This window comes from Rhodnius prolixus, unplaced genomic scaffold, assembly GCF_049639745.1.
Source record: "Rhodnius prolixus isolate KJV_2025 unplaced genomic scaffold, Rpr scaffold_5, whole genome shotgun sequence".
In the NCBI taxonomy this organism is placed as follows: domain Eukaryota; kingdom Metazoa; phylum Arthropoda; class Insecta; order Hemiptera; family Reduviidae; genus Rhodnius; species Rhodnius prolixus.
This window is the reverse complement of record NW_027411624.1, coordinates 42,894,737-42,907,770: the sequence shown is the minus strand read 5'-3', so window position 1 is coordinate 42,907,770 and position 13,034 is coordinate 42,894,737. Positions and strand designations below refer to the sequence as shown.

Sequence of the window (13,034 nt, the reverse complement as noted above, 5' to 3'; positions counted from 1 at the left end):
CTTAATTCAGAGGATATCTGTTTAACACAGTGTTATAGAATACATTTTATTAACAAAAAAAAAGTGAAAAAATAATTTTTTGTTTATTTTTTTATCAATGGTTCTAATATTAATTATAAATGAACTATAATTACAAGCCGAAAATAGAATAGTAAGCAATCTACATGCTAAAGCAGCCAAGTTTTCAATAGAGTGCAGATATATTTAGCATAAATTTGGCATCTATCTAAATAGAAAGTTTTGATTATTTAAAAGTTACTTATTCTTGAAAATACTAAATATGATTTAAAATTTATCAGCTATCCTATCAGAGAATAATTTATCTTTCCGTTAATTTCTAGAATTAACGATGCATTTATTTTGTCCCTTTATAGTGGTCGCACAGTTATCAATTTTGTTGTGACATTCACTGCGAGTGGTGTAAAATTAGTTGTTATATATCAAACTGTAGACATAGTAATTCAAACAATTACAAATTGCAGAAAATGAAAATTCGTTATTTGGTTCCAGCGTATTCTGTTGGTCAAAATCGATTAACCCAAAGTATATTTTTCAGGCAGGCGCATAGACTAACTTCCGTAGTTTATCTTATTTCTGAATCAGTTTTGGATTTGCATCTATCACCAGAGGTTGATTCGTCACTTTGGTGAAGAGATTTTTTAATTTCACTAAAACTACATACATACATACATAATAACCCTTCAAGAAAATCAGATATAAAAGAGTTGCTGCCACGCCAACAATTATGTTATAATCGGAAGACAAAAACATTTTTCTGTCGCCACCGAAAATTAACTATTGTTTCGGCGCCGATCCAGGTGTTCTTATGATGATCCCGGTTAATCCGAATCCTGGGCCGGTTAATCGAGGTTGTACTGTATTACTACACTTGCTGACTTGAGTTACTCAAAAGAATGATGTTAAAGTGCTTTTTCAGTGAATTGTGATACTGTACGACGAAAGGAATATACTATTGACATGCAAAATTTAAAATTAAATTAAAAGTCACATGTTTGGGCCTGGCGAAAAATTTTCTTTTTGTCCTTAACAATCATTTCAAAATAAGAATCTTGAGTTCCTTGCATATGTTCGTATGTAAGCGAACAATCAAGCAAAATGCGTAAAATTGCAGCATGTTGAAGCTCAGGGACCTGATAAGAAAGATCAACCGCGGATGCACCACTATCCTGAACAAATTATCCACTGAGAAAAAATTCGAAGTTGGAAGTAAATCTTAAAATTGGATTTTGGAATCCATTTTTTCTTAAATGACTACTCCAGCGTTTCGTTATTATTATTATTATTATTTTTTTTTTGGCGCATCAACAGCTGAGGTTATTAGCGCCCGGAGCTTTTCCAGTGCACTGCCGGCCTCCGGACAGTGTTCTCTCGTTACAGACAACCATTATTATTATTATTATTATTGTTACGGTCATTACCCTTTTCTTCTAATCGTTTTTTCTCATTTTCAACTGCCTGGAGTATTTCTCTTCTGAGGATTGTAAGCACTCTTCAAATCTTCATTATTGTCTCTGAGTCCACTAAATAAGAGCAAGTAACGTGGGCTTTGCTGCACCAGATGTTTGTATTTTGTGAGTTCATTAACTGTTCCTGTTCAGGATATTTTATTTTTCTACAGATCACTGATTTTTAATTTCATTATGGAGTCACTTAAATTTATCATACCTCTACCATTTTTTTCCTCTTTCTGCTTTTTAAATTTGAAGTTGATTTCATCCGCAACAATTTTTGAGATTACTACAATCCTACAAAAATTAACTCTGGCTTACTGTGTTTAAAACAAATAACGTTTACTTAATATTTTATTAAGCACATATTTAATTTAAATTTAACTGAGTTCCGTGTAATGATAAAAATAATAATGGATTTTTTTGGCAATTTCTAACAGAATAGAAAGCATTTCTCATGAGATAAGGCTACTACTTTCAATGGATTTATAAGCAAAGAATCAACGGGTACAGTATAATTGTACATAATTAAAAAATATTAAAATAAAAGTAATTGCAGTATAAAAAAGTTTTATTTGAAATGTCAACATCAGAATAAAGAAATGAAATTTAAATCAAATATTCTGGTTAAAAAGATATTGCAGATCGAATAAAATATTATTCAAGCAAATTCCCATCTAAAATGGAATTAATCAAGTGAAAACATAAACTTCATTATGATATCCATTGAGAATTGTGAAAATGAATCAACTTTCATTTATAATCTTTTTTTAAAGATTTGAGCGTTGGCCGATAGAATGTGCTGAAGTTGTTAAAATTTATAATCAACTATTTTTAATTTTATTTTAATGTACATTTTCTGTGTATTTAACAATATTTTAGTAAAAAATACAGTAAACCTATACGATGCGAAAAAGATAGGGTGGTATTCAGGTCCCCAAGCATCAACCCTTTAGTGCAAAAAAATAAATAAATATTAAGATTAATATTCCGTACCTTTCTGTCAAAGACCCTAGCAGCGGTAAAACAAAAAATTACCAAAACGTAGACCTAGGAGAAAAGCTCCTATAGTGCAGAAAACTCTTTGGTGAAAGAATGATAACAAAATAAAAGAAACGTAAACAAAAAAAAATGTCGAGAAGTTGGCGAAGGTTACACAAGGAAATCATGATGTCACAACTTTCCCCTTAAACTGTTTAAACCATCATCACTTTTCTAAAACAAAAGTTTTCTTTTCGAATTAATTAACATTAAACAAAAAAAGGAAAAGTCATTTACAAATGGTAACTTTTTTTTTTTTTTTGTTTATTCCACCATTAGTATAGTCATTACTTGATACTTAAAAATTGTCCAGCTCAGTTCATATTTCCACTTGTCATTTATCATACTTCTGTAGTAACTCTTTAACAGTTTCAACAAGTAATTTATTAAAAATTATGCTAATATTATATTATTACAAGTAGAAGAGAAAGTTTCATTGTAGAAATACCGTTACTAATAACATTTTAGCATAACTAATGCAAGGTAACTTCACAATATGAGATGGCATTTTTATAAGATAAGGCCATAACTATTGTTATAAATCCATCTTGAGAGGAGCAGCAAGGTTAATGAAGGAATTGAGAAAAAATTACCAATTTTGTTTTGTAAAAAAAATATATAACTTTGTCTTAACTTTGGAATAAGATGATTGATTCAATAACTACTATAAAAATTGTGGAATATAAACCTAACGACCATGTCACGATTGGCCAATCTATCCGTCACTGAAATATCTTGCATAAATTAAGTTAAGAAACCCGACAATACAGCGTATTATTTAAGTTTAGTTAAGTTATTACCTGGAACTTTAGCCGGCTCGTTGAGAGTGCAAACTCTTGTTCCTCATTAGTACTACGTATTCCTAGGTGATCTAAGTTTGGCTAGGTAATTTGCAGATCAACGGAAAGAGAAGTAAAAAAAATCTGGTGTAAATGTAAACACTACTTTCTCATATCGCAGTCTAGTAATTTTGAAACCTGGAATCGTTAGAAGTCACAGTAATAAAATTATAAAATCGTATTTTTTTAATAGTGATACTTCTGGTAAAAGCGATTATCTTCAACTTTTGGAATGTTCACCTACTTTTTATTTAATTCTCATTAATATTATCCAGTAAATAAAACCATGCATTATACTGGTGCGGCACTATTCAGTGTAACCTTCTAACCTTAACCGTATCTACACTACCAGAGCTGCCTTTAAATGGTTTTGCTTTGGAAAATATTTGAATCAAACATAATTTACAATTAACGCTAAAAGTTAATAGAAAATTTTAAAAGTAAATTTCTAGAAAACCTTTAAAAAAAGATAAAAAAATAATAATAGGGGATTTGAAAATAGGGACTTTTTGCAGGTCAAAAAAAGTTGCATTTTTGGTTCACAGTTTTTTCTCTGAAATCCAGACATTCACAAATTTGTAAAAATTAATTTATCTTATTTAGGGAAATCCAAAACGAATTTTTCCAGTGAACAAAGAAAAACATCTATCTGCACAACTTCAATACTTCCTCTTAGAGCGATAATTAATTCAGGATGTTCTATTATCACTAGTTTCGATTTGGAACCGTGCAGATAAAATTTGTGTCGCCTGATCCTAGTGCTCCCAGTTTCCCGGTCTCTCTCTGTTTGGTTTAAGATGGGTTTTATTTGTTTAAGGAATGATTCTATCAAAAGGCTAGCTTTAAAGCGTGGGTGCCTCCAGCCCTTCAAATAATCTTTGCTAGATTTGCTCGTTGCTGGAGCAACAAAAAGGCTTCTTTTTTCCATTAGAATAAAGAACGATTAAATTACTGATGTTAACATCAATAATGTTAAATAATCTGAGTAAATATTGGAACCAACGCATAATAGTTTAATGGCAAATAAAATAAATCTTTTTATTTTTATTTTTTAAAATAAATGTCGAAATAAACAATAATTTCAACCAAAGTTAACAATTTGAGGTATCCATATTCAAGGACTGTGGGAAACAATTATTATGTGAAATCAATGAATCGTGGAACAAACATCTCCAGGAATTCATTTTGGAAAAAAAATCTGTGTCAAATATTTCGTTATTTTGTCACAGAGTTTTTAATTCAATTTTTCCCATTACTTAAAAGCAGTGAACAACTTGAATTTAATTGACTTTCTTTGAGATGAGACATAAATGGTCAGTTTTTATTATAATTGCATTTACAAAGGAATTTTGTTGCTTTCCGAGGAGTTGGGTTTTAATTACGTATAATAAAGGTATCAAATGCGGAGGAGACGTACAACAAGTTTGTCTTACTGCGATTATCACTTTTGCAGTTTACAAAATGTTCTCAAACATGTTTTTATTACTTTCTGGTACTCCGATTAAGAAGACGTATAACGATTATGTCGCAGGTTCGAAATTAAGTTTAAATCGGCGTTAAATGTTTTGAAAATCCCTGAACACGGCCTGGATGTGTATTGGGGGGGAGGACTTATGACCTAATCCTAACAGATCTGCTGCGTTTCCACCTGTGGAAAGCCCCTACTTATCCTGAAGAATCAATAGGTGATAAAACTATTACTCAGGTTCTAAGAAGAGCAAAGGTGAAGAAGAAAATGCCTCCTAGATATCTAGGAGATAAGATCTACAATTTTTATCTGAGTGATTTTGTGTAAGGGAAATTCGTTCCAGTGCACTTCTTAATGTATAGTTTTTGGGGCAATCTGTGTAATGCAGGTAAGAATTAAGTATCACTCAAATGTACAGAGTTCAAAGGAAATGTGTGAATCAGGATCTTGGGAATAAGAAAACGTCTTGGTGAGTATTACTTCAGATCTTTTTAAATTCAATTTTCGGGAAAGTACAGGTGGGCTCATTCGGTCACGTACCTTCTTCCAGTATAAAAGAAGAAGAAAGGAATATCAATGTCTTTGTTTGTCAGTATTCTAAGAATAAGAATGACTTACCATGAAGAATTTCCATATTAAGATAGAGATCTTAGAGAAATAAGAAATAGCTAGGTAGTGTTGTTATTCGTGGACGTGCGATTTTCATGTGTGGCTGGTGGATGGAGTAAAAGTGCCTTGGTAAGTTTGTGGCAATCATAGTAAGGCAAAGGTAAAATAATAAGAGACACTTTCTATTTGGCGCCTAGCATTCTCCCGACTGAGGGAGCAGTAAGGAGAACTGTCCGTTCCGGTAGCGGGGGTGGATCTAGGAAGAGAGCGGTGAATCCTGGAAACGAGAAACAACAATAAAAAAAAAGGAAGGTTCAGAAATATTGATGATATTTCGGTAATTTGACCAAGATCATCTATAAACCTAAACGTTTGATCAAATAGTCCAGGATTAAAATTAAAAACTAAATAAACTGCCTTGCTAATTAGTTTAATAATTACAGATGTTTTATTTTCTCATACTACAAGGAAGCAGTGTGTGTTTCCTCCGGGAATATCTGCATTGAAGTACCCTTAGACTAGATAAGAGGTATCTGCACATTGAACTTGAATGTGTATTTATTTAACATTAACTACAACGACTAGACTTAGTAGTAAACAGTTCAGTAATTGTATTTTGAAATGAATACAAAATAATTATTAAAAATAAAATGTGCAATATTTTAATTTATTAATGTAATAAAAATTGGGTATAACATAAATATCAGAAGCTTGAAAATATAAAGTAGGCCGATTACTTACTATAAGAAATAATATATTTTTTCTGTAGCACTCGCTGACGAATAAAACTTAATCTCAATTTAATATCGTTATCTAAGTGAGAAAATAATTAAATTCCTTTATTTTTATGAATATCTATAATTACTTTTTCTAACTAACCTACGTAAGTGGAGTTATTAGGATCATGTGAAATTTTCGATAATGAGTTTACACCATAAATTTCTGTTTTTAGGTCTCCTGAACCCAAAAAAATGATGTCTATTTGTAGAAGTGGTGGTCTGCATAAATTAAAAAAAATAAAAGAAAAGTTATATTAAGTTCAAATTTAATATCTGGTTTAGTTACCACTATCGATCAGCATTTTGAAAAAAAATCAGTTGACCGAAAGTGGCCACTTTATCGATTTTTCGAGTTTTAATGGATTCTCTTGGAAGGGAATGTGCTGGTACGATTTTGTTTACAACTTTTGCACAAATATTGATTGAACATAGTCCTAATTTATTTTTTGTAATTAATAAGGGTATACTTCTTAGCGAGAGGCTGTCAGTTGGCTTAACTCTACTTAACAGATTTTTCAAGTTGTTTGATTGTTCGCAATTATTTTGAAAGTTGTACTTTTCAAGTGAGAAGCAGTTCACTAACTTTTGTGAGTATAAAGAAAATTTAAATACGTAAATTGTGCAATTAGATAAAGTCATGTGAGTGTTCAAACCAGTTGATTTAAGTGTGGAAATCCTTTTTCCTTTAAAGCATGTGTTTCCTGCAAGAAAAACCTACCAATCTAACTTGGGACACGATTGCAATACTCCTCATGAGAGGTTTGTGTAAGTAATAAATTTTTATAAAACTTTTTTTTTCCTTTTTAGTCGCCCACATCATTCATCTTTGTGAGAGCACTATTTCTCCCCTAAGGCAGATAGTAAGTCAAGAGGTCAATTCTTGTGGGAGTTACGGTTAATTATGGTCTTTAATTTGTTTCAGACTTGGGGCATGTTCTACTTCCAAGAGGGTAGATGAATTGAAGAGAACATTGTTTAGCCGTGGAAGGACTCTAAAAAAGGTTGACTACTCAAGAAATAAAAAAAAAATTGGACGGAGTGGGGGCAACTAGAGTAATATTTCTCTTGTAACTCTTATATATATGTATATATTCTGTAGAGGGTAGAGGGGATGTAGACAGCGGTTCTATGGAAGGAGTATATTCTACGTGCAACTGTGGCAAACCTAAACACAAACAACTTAGCCCCGAAACGTAGCAAGTGAATTTTTACTGTTGCAAGTCCAAAACTTAGCCCGGTGGAAACAGTCATGTCTTTTACAACTTCAGCGGTACTGTTGCTCTTCGTTCTGACAGTTTGGGCTGTACAACAAGGTAAATTAACCATAAATTGTCTTAAGAATTAACCATTTATCTGTTTTTTTTACTTTTTCCATAATTCGCAGGAAAAAAGATTCTGCAATGACATCAATGTTTATTTTTAATCCAGTCGTAGTAAAGAAAGAAAGAGGAAGTAATCCATCAAGCGGATTTTTTTTTTCAATTCACAGTATTCACCGGAAATATCTGTTTTGTGTCCCACTGTGTATCTGTGGGCTGCATAACCAGAAATCTAACGTTCACACTCACACGACCTCCTACTACTACTAAGTACCACCCCTAACCCAGATGTGCCTTTATCATTTCCATGAAAAAATGTTACAGATTTACTTAAATATATTTGTTCTGCCAAGTTTTCAAGAAAATTGACGGATGTAAATATTACCAATCCACTGAAAGGTAAAGAACCACTGGGTAAACACCATTTTTTCTTATACTTAGGATACATCAAATAACCTCGGATTTTGAAATCACATTATTGAAAATCACTTAAATACTTTCACTTACTGGTAGAAGTAAGAAAACGTCCAAAACTAAAAAAAAAAAAATATCCACTTCTCTGCAGTGCCCCATTTTAATGGATTTAATCATCCATGTCATTTTGGATGTCGCTACCATTTGGTATTTAAAAAAAAAAACAAGTAGTTTCCAAAGAAGTTTTAAGTCATCATAATTTTTTTGCTATCATCACTGAGTTGATGCTCAGCATAACTTGAAAAAAATAAACTAAAAATGACAAGTTCAAATTTGATATTTGGTTTAGGGGACACCATCGGATCTAACTATAAGTCAACTCACTTCACTAAATAGATTTTTCACTGTTTCAAAGGTTTTTTCTGAAAATGTCTCCTCTATTTCTTGATATATTTACTGCATGTAGGTAGTTCCACACCTATATTTTTTGTTTTGTTTTGTTTTTAACATTTACATAGGAAACGCGATTAAGAGGCGAGAAGGATTTGTTCAGTTGTTCGCTAAAGTGCCAATTCTATGCAGCTGTTTCTATAAGGATTAATAATGTCAACAAAAATTACAAATTTGACCAAAATCAGCTGTTTGGAAATACAAATTATATTTCGATTAGATTTTTATCGATTTTTTTTTTTTTTTTGTGAAGTCGAGTAAAGTATCTTTTATTTCCGTACTAATCGAAAGTTTTAAGTAATGAATGGATTTATTTTTTAAAAAACTAGGCTTAAATCTTTGTAAGCAACAAATTTTGTAAAGTACTTACAAAATAACTAATATCTAATTAAACAAATACGTAACTGAAAGACTTCTAGAATTGCTTTAAAGGGTTTTTAGTCTACTACATCATTTATCTGCCTCCCCGTATGAGATAGATAATTCCGCAAATAACCTAGATCATATAACTGTTATGTAAACATCAGACTTAACAGTTCAGAATAACGAAACCCAGGCAGTTCGTCTATTATTAACTCAAAACATTTATACACTACATACGGAACTGCAAATGTTCAGTTTGTAGTATTCGTTCTAAATATTTAGCCGCAAAATTATTTTTTAATAAAGCTGGTTCTAGTTGACGCGATAAAATATTATTTTTCTCACTTTCTCAATGATCATTTTTTTTGAGATTTTAAGCACCCTTAATATTCTCACGCAGTATTTGCTCTTACTGCAGCTTATATAAATTAATTTTATCAAATAACAAAAATTTTCATTAAAAATGTCCACTTTATATCGGTATCATTTTCAATTTAGTTAAATTGTAATCTAATTTCAATTTTTATTTTCTTTGAAATTTCGTATTTTTAATAACATATTCATAAGAAAATTACGTAGTTACGTAGATAATGAGGCCCAAGGTTACACTGAAATGGGGCCCAAAACGATAGCGCAAATAGTCCCGTCCCATTGCTTCAAGGTGCCCTTGAAGCGGATTTTCCCAGGAGAAAATTTTTCAAATTGTATAGAAATAAGCGGAAGTAAAAAAAAATTTTTGAAGTGTTCAGAGAAAATTTTAGGAGCCCTTTTAGGAACAGCGAACTGCAGGTTTTTGATTGCTAATTTTTCCTTGAGGTCCATTTGGGGTTCATAATCAAAAATCCCGAACTTCCTTCTATTTTTTTACGTTTTTAGGCTAGAATTTTCACTCACAGGCAACTAGACAGGAAGTGCAAGTAAAAGTCCGTTTCCGGTCTTTTTTGCCTCGTCTTTTCTGACTGTATTGGTCCTTATCCTTTTGTTACATGGATGTGGCTCGTCTAAGAGGTTCTTGTTCCTTGAGATTCTGTAGAAAAAAAATCCTGGTAGAATGCTTAGAATAACAGGACTTGGCATTAGATAATGAAATAGTACAAGTAATGCCTATTTTCTTCCAGGCAGGCTTTACGTCCAACTACCATAAATTAGTTGTCTTGGACGGACGCGACTAGCAAACATATTTTACAGTTAAATTTCTCATATTAACCATTAAATAAAATCCAAGGCCTCTAGACCGGAAATTGAACCCAGCACCAAACAATACTTCGTAGCTTTGTCGGTCTAGCCTTCTAACCGCTCGGCTACCGTGGCGCCTAAATGAAATAGTATTCCATGTTTAAGGAAAATATTGGATCCATTAAAAAAAATTAAATTAAATTAAAGAAAAAACTCGAAAAATTGGAAAATTAAAATCAGAAATAGTCGCACTTCCTGTTTACACGTTCCAAAGCGGAGTTTCAGAAAAGAAAGTAAAAACTCATTAAGCTGTGGAATTTCTTGGATTCTGTATAATTTTTTTTTGAGAAATTTCTTCTACGAGCCAGATAAAATATGTATATACGTAGATATTGTAACGCTACTAACATAATTCAGTGTAACAAACACATTCACAAACAAACTACAATTTATCAGAATAATTTGTGCATGGAATGATGAAAAACCCAAGATATCGGAGTGTGAATAACCCAAGATATCGGAGTGTGAACTCAGCTCCTTTTAAACGTCCATTATTAATGACCTTCAAGACAACTAGAAAAGTAATGTTTCAAAACAGTTCCAAGATCATAGTTCTGATTAAGAGCTTTGACTACGTTATTTTTATTTTAAAAACTACTAGCAACATCACCGGAAGTGGATGGATTTTTATAAGATACATTTTTTTTTTTTTAAATTCTTTTCGTTCGAATTAAATTAAATAAACTGAATTTCCTGTATTATAAGGAATAAGAAAATAAAACCTAAAAAATTGAAGGAAACAGTAAATAACCAGTAATTATAGTTAAATGGCTTTACATTGGGCGTCCATGTATGAGTAAGTCTCTGTGATAAACTAACGAAAGTTGTTTCCTTTTTGATTCCAACCAGTTCATACCTGATAAAGCAGTAATCTTAAGTGACGTAATTTAGAAAATAGAAATACATGAAAAATCTACAACGATCGTTGGGTAATATTTGTCATTTTTACCATTTTTCTTTACTTGAACTTGTTTTTATAAAAATAACATCTTAGCTAGTAATAGTTCTGTTACGTCATTTAAAACTATTTCTCTAAATTTAAAGTTATAGCCGCGTAAAAAAAAAAAGTCTTTGTACATCGTTATGCTTTTTAAGTTTTAAGTTTTCTCACTCTAATTAAAGTAATGGTGTTTGGGTATCGGCGAGATGACGGAAGGTTGTAATAACCTATTTCGTTACTAAACTGCCAACAATTAAGTGGCACTTCCGCAAAAACAGATGTTCTTCTATTTAAAAATTTATCTTAAATATTTAATCCTTATTTTTTGTTAGAGAAAGAGGCACACATTGCTTTGTTCTTTTAATTTTATGACTTTTTTCTTGGTTTCTTATGCATCTCTCTAAAGTGCTATTCCATCTGTTTAATATTAGAGGTAGCCGAGCGGTTAGAGGCGAGATTTGTAAAGCTATTAATATGTATTGTGGTACTGGGTTCGATTCCCGGTCTGTAGGCCGTGGATTTCATTTATTGGTTAATAAGAGAAATTTACAGTAAAGTGTGTTTGCTAGTCGTCTCCGTCCACGACACCTAATTGTAGTTGGACGTAAAGCTCGCCTGAAAAATAGGCAATTACTTTAATATTAGAGGAATTAAATATATCCATTTTTTTTTTTATTTCATGTGTTTTTTACCAAATTTATATAAAATAACCGGAAATGTGGTTTAAAACATCATTATACTTACCGTTTGATATTGTTACCGATACTTCTAAGGAAATCTAATTACCGCGTATTTAAACAGGAACTAGAATAATAGCCAATAAATCAGTCCCATGACCGGGTCTGCTAATTTCCGTTAAATGCTATAAACGACCGTGTAATAGCGGAATTGTAAGGGTTCCCTCGTTTTTACAACGCTCTAAATAGAAACAGTTTAAAAGTTTGTTTTTTTTTTAAAAAAAGAAATCGTTATTATCGTTTTAGTGTGACAGTGTAATAAATAATAAATACTTCAATCGATATGCTAAAATCGAACTGTTCTCGTTTTCGATATTTATTTACGAAGAAGAAAAACGCAAACATGCTAAGTTTATTATTGTTTGTTGTTTTCATTTGTGTGACTTTTTTTGACCACAGTGTTTTTTTTTTTAATCTCAAGAACAAATTTGATACTGTATTTAGGTGGTGCCCCCTTCAGAAATGACAGAAAAAAAATAATCAGCCACTTTGCTGAATCGATTTTTTTCGATTATATATATTTTTATGAAAATGGCTTCTACGATCTTTTTCCAAACTTTTGATACATATTGTGCACGATTAGTTCTACAGTTTTCATTTCAAGCATTTTTTTCTGGAAAACTTCTTGGTGAAGGAAGTGAGCTTGCCTCATCTCTAAAGTCCCAATTTAGTACAATTTTTGAATACGTATCACGTATTAAAAATAAGAATTGATTTTGTAACAAAAATTTCATAGCTCTCAGAAAGTGTAATTTAATTTCATAATCTTTTTTTTTGAACTATTTTAAAATTAAGTTCGTAATTAGGTGCGATAAGAGAATGTGAGATTGTTCACACCAGATTCTGTCTACTACAAATGATAAGAAGTAAAAGATTAACAAAAAATAAATAAACGAAGCAGCAGAATTCTTGCAAGATTATCATTCTCCTATTTGTAGACCAATGTTTTACTGGATCAGCAATTACTCTAATTTTCTGATAAAGTACGGTAGTTTTATTTTAATAGTTTTAAACTTTTTTAAAACATGATCTAAGAACGACGAAGTTTTACAAGTGTGAGTCATCGTTGTTAGCTCATACACCTGCATTTATACTGCGTCGTATTATTTTGTTAGCGATAATTGTAATCAACTGCTGATTGTATGTATTGTAATGTTTGTGCTTGGCAAATCTATATCAGTTGGTAAAAATTACGAAGTTAAACATTTGGAGTAAAGTCGCCTAAGCCTTTTTTTTTTTTTTAATATAAAAACTTTTTTTCAAGGGGGTTGTACCTTATTATCTAGGTACAAATATTTGGTGAAAATTTAGGTTATAAAAGATAACCTTGAAAAATGGAAACCTAAAATAATAATATAATCTATTTACAT

General features: G+C 31.3%; 1 protein-coding gene and 1 long non-coding RNA gene across 2 annotated transcripts in view; one reads left to right on the top strand and one right to left on the bottom strand.

Moving 5' to 3' along the window:
* Positions 1–104: 104 nt before the first annotated feature.
* On the bottom strand, positions 105–3,711 carry LOC141458074 (uncharacterized). Its single transcript, XR_012460735.1, has 3 exons — positions 3,594–3,711; positions 3,311–3,487; positions 105–2,870 (listed from the first exon to the last, which is right to left on the bottom strand). It is a non-coding gene; the product is annotated as an uncharacterized lncRNA (long non-coding RNA).
* Positions 3,712–7,223: 3,512 nt separating this feature from the next.
* The window catches only part of LOC141458926 (UPAR/Ly6 domain-containing protein crok-like), a 55,106-nt gene continuing 49,295 nt past the window's right edge, over positions 7,224–13,034 (top strand). Inside the window, exon 1 of the mRNA XM_074137514.1 lies at positions 7,224–7,518. Within this exon, the coding sequence (XP_073993615.1) occupies positions 7,455–7,518 (64 nt within the window). The 5' untranslated portion in view covers positions 7,224–7,454. The remainder of the gene's footprint in view (positions 7,519–13,034) is intronic.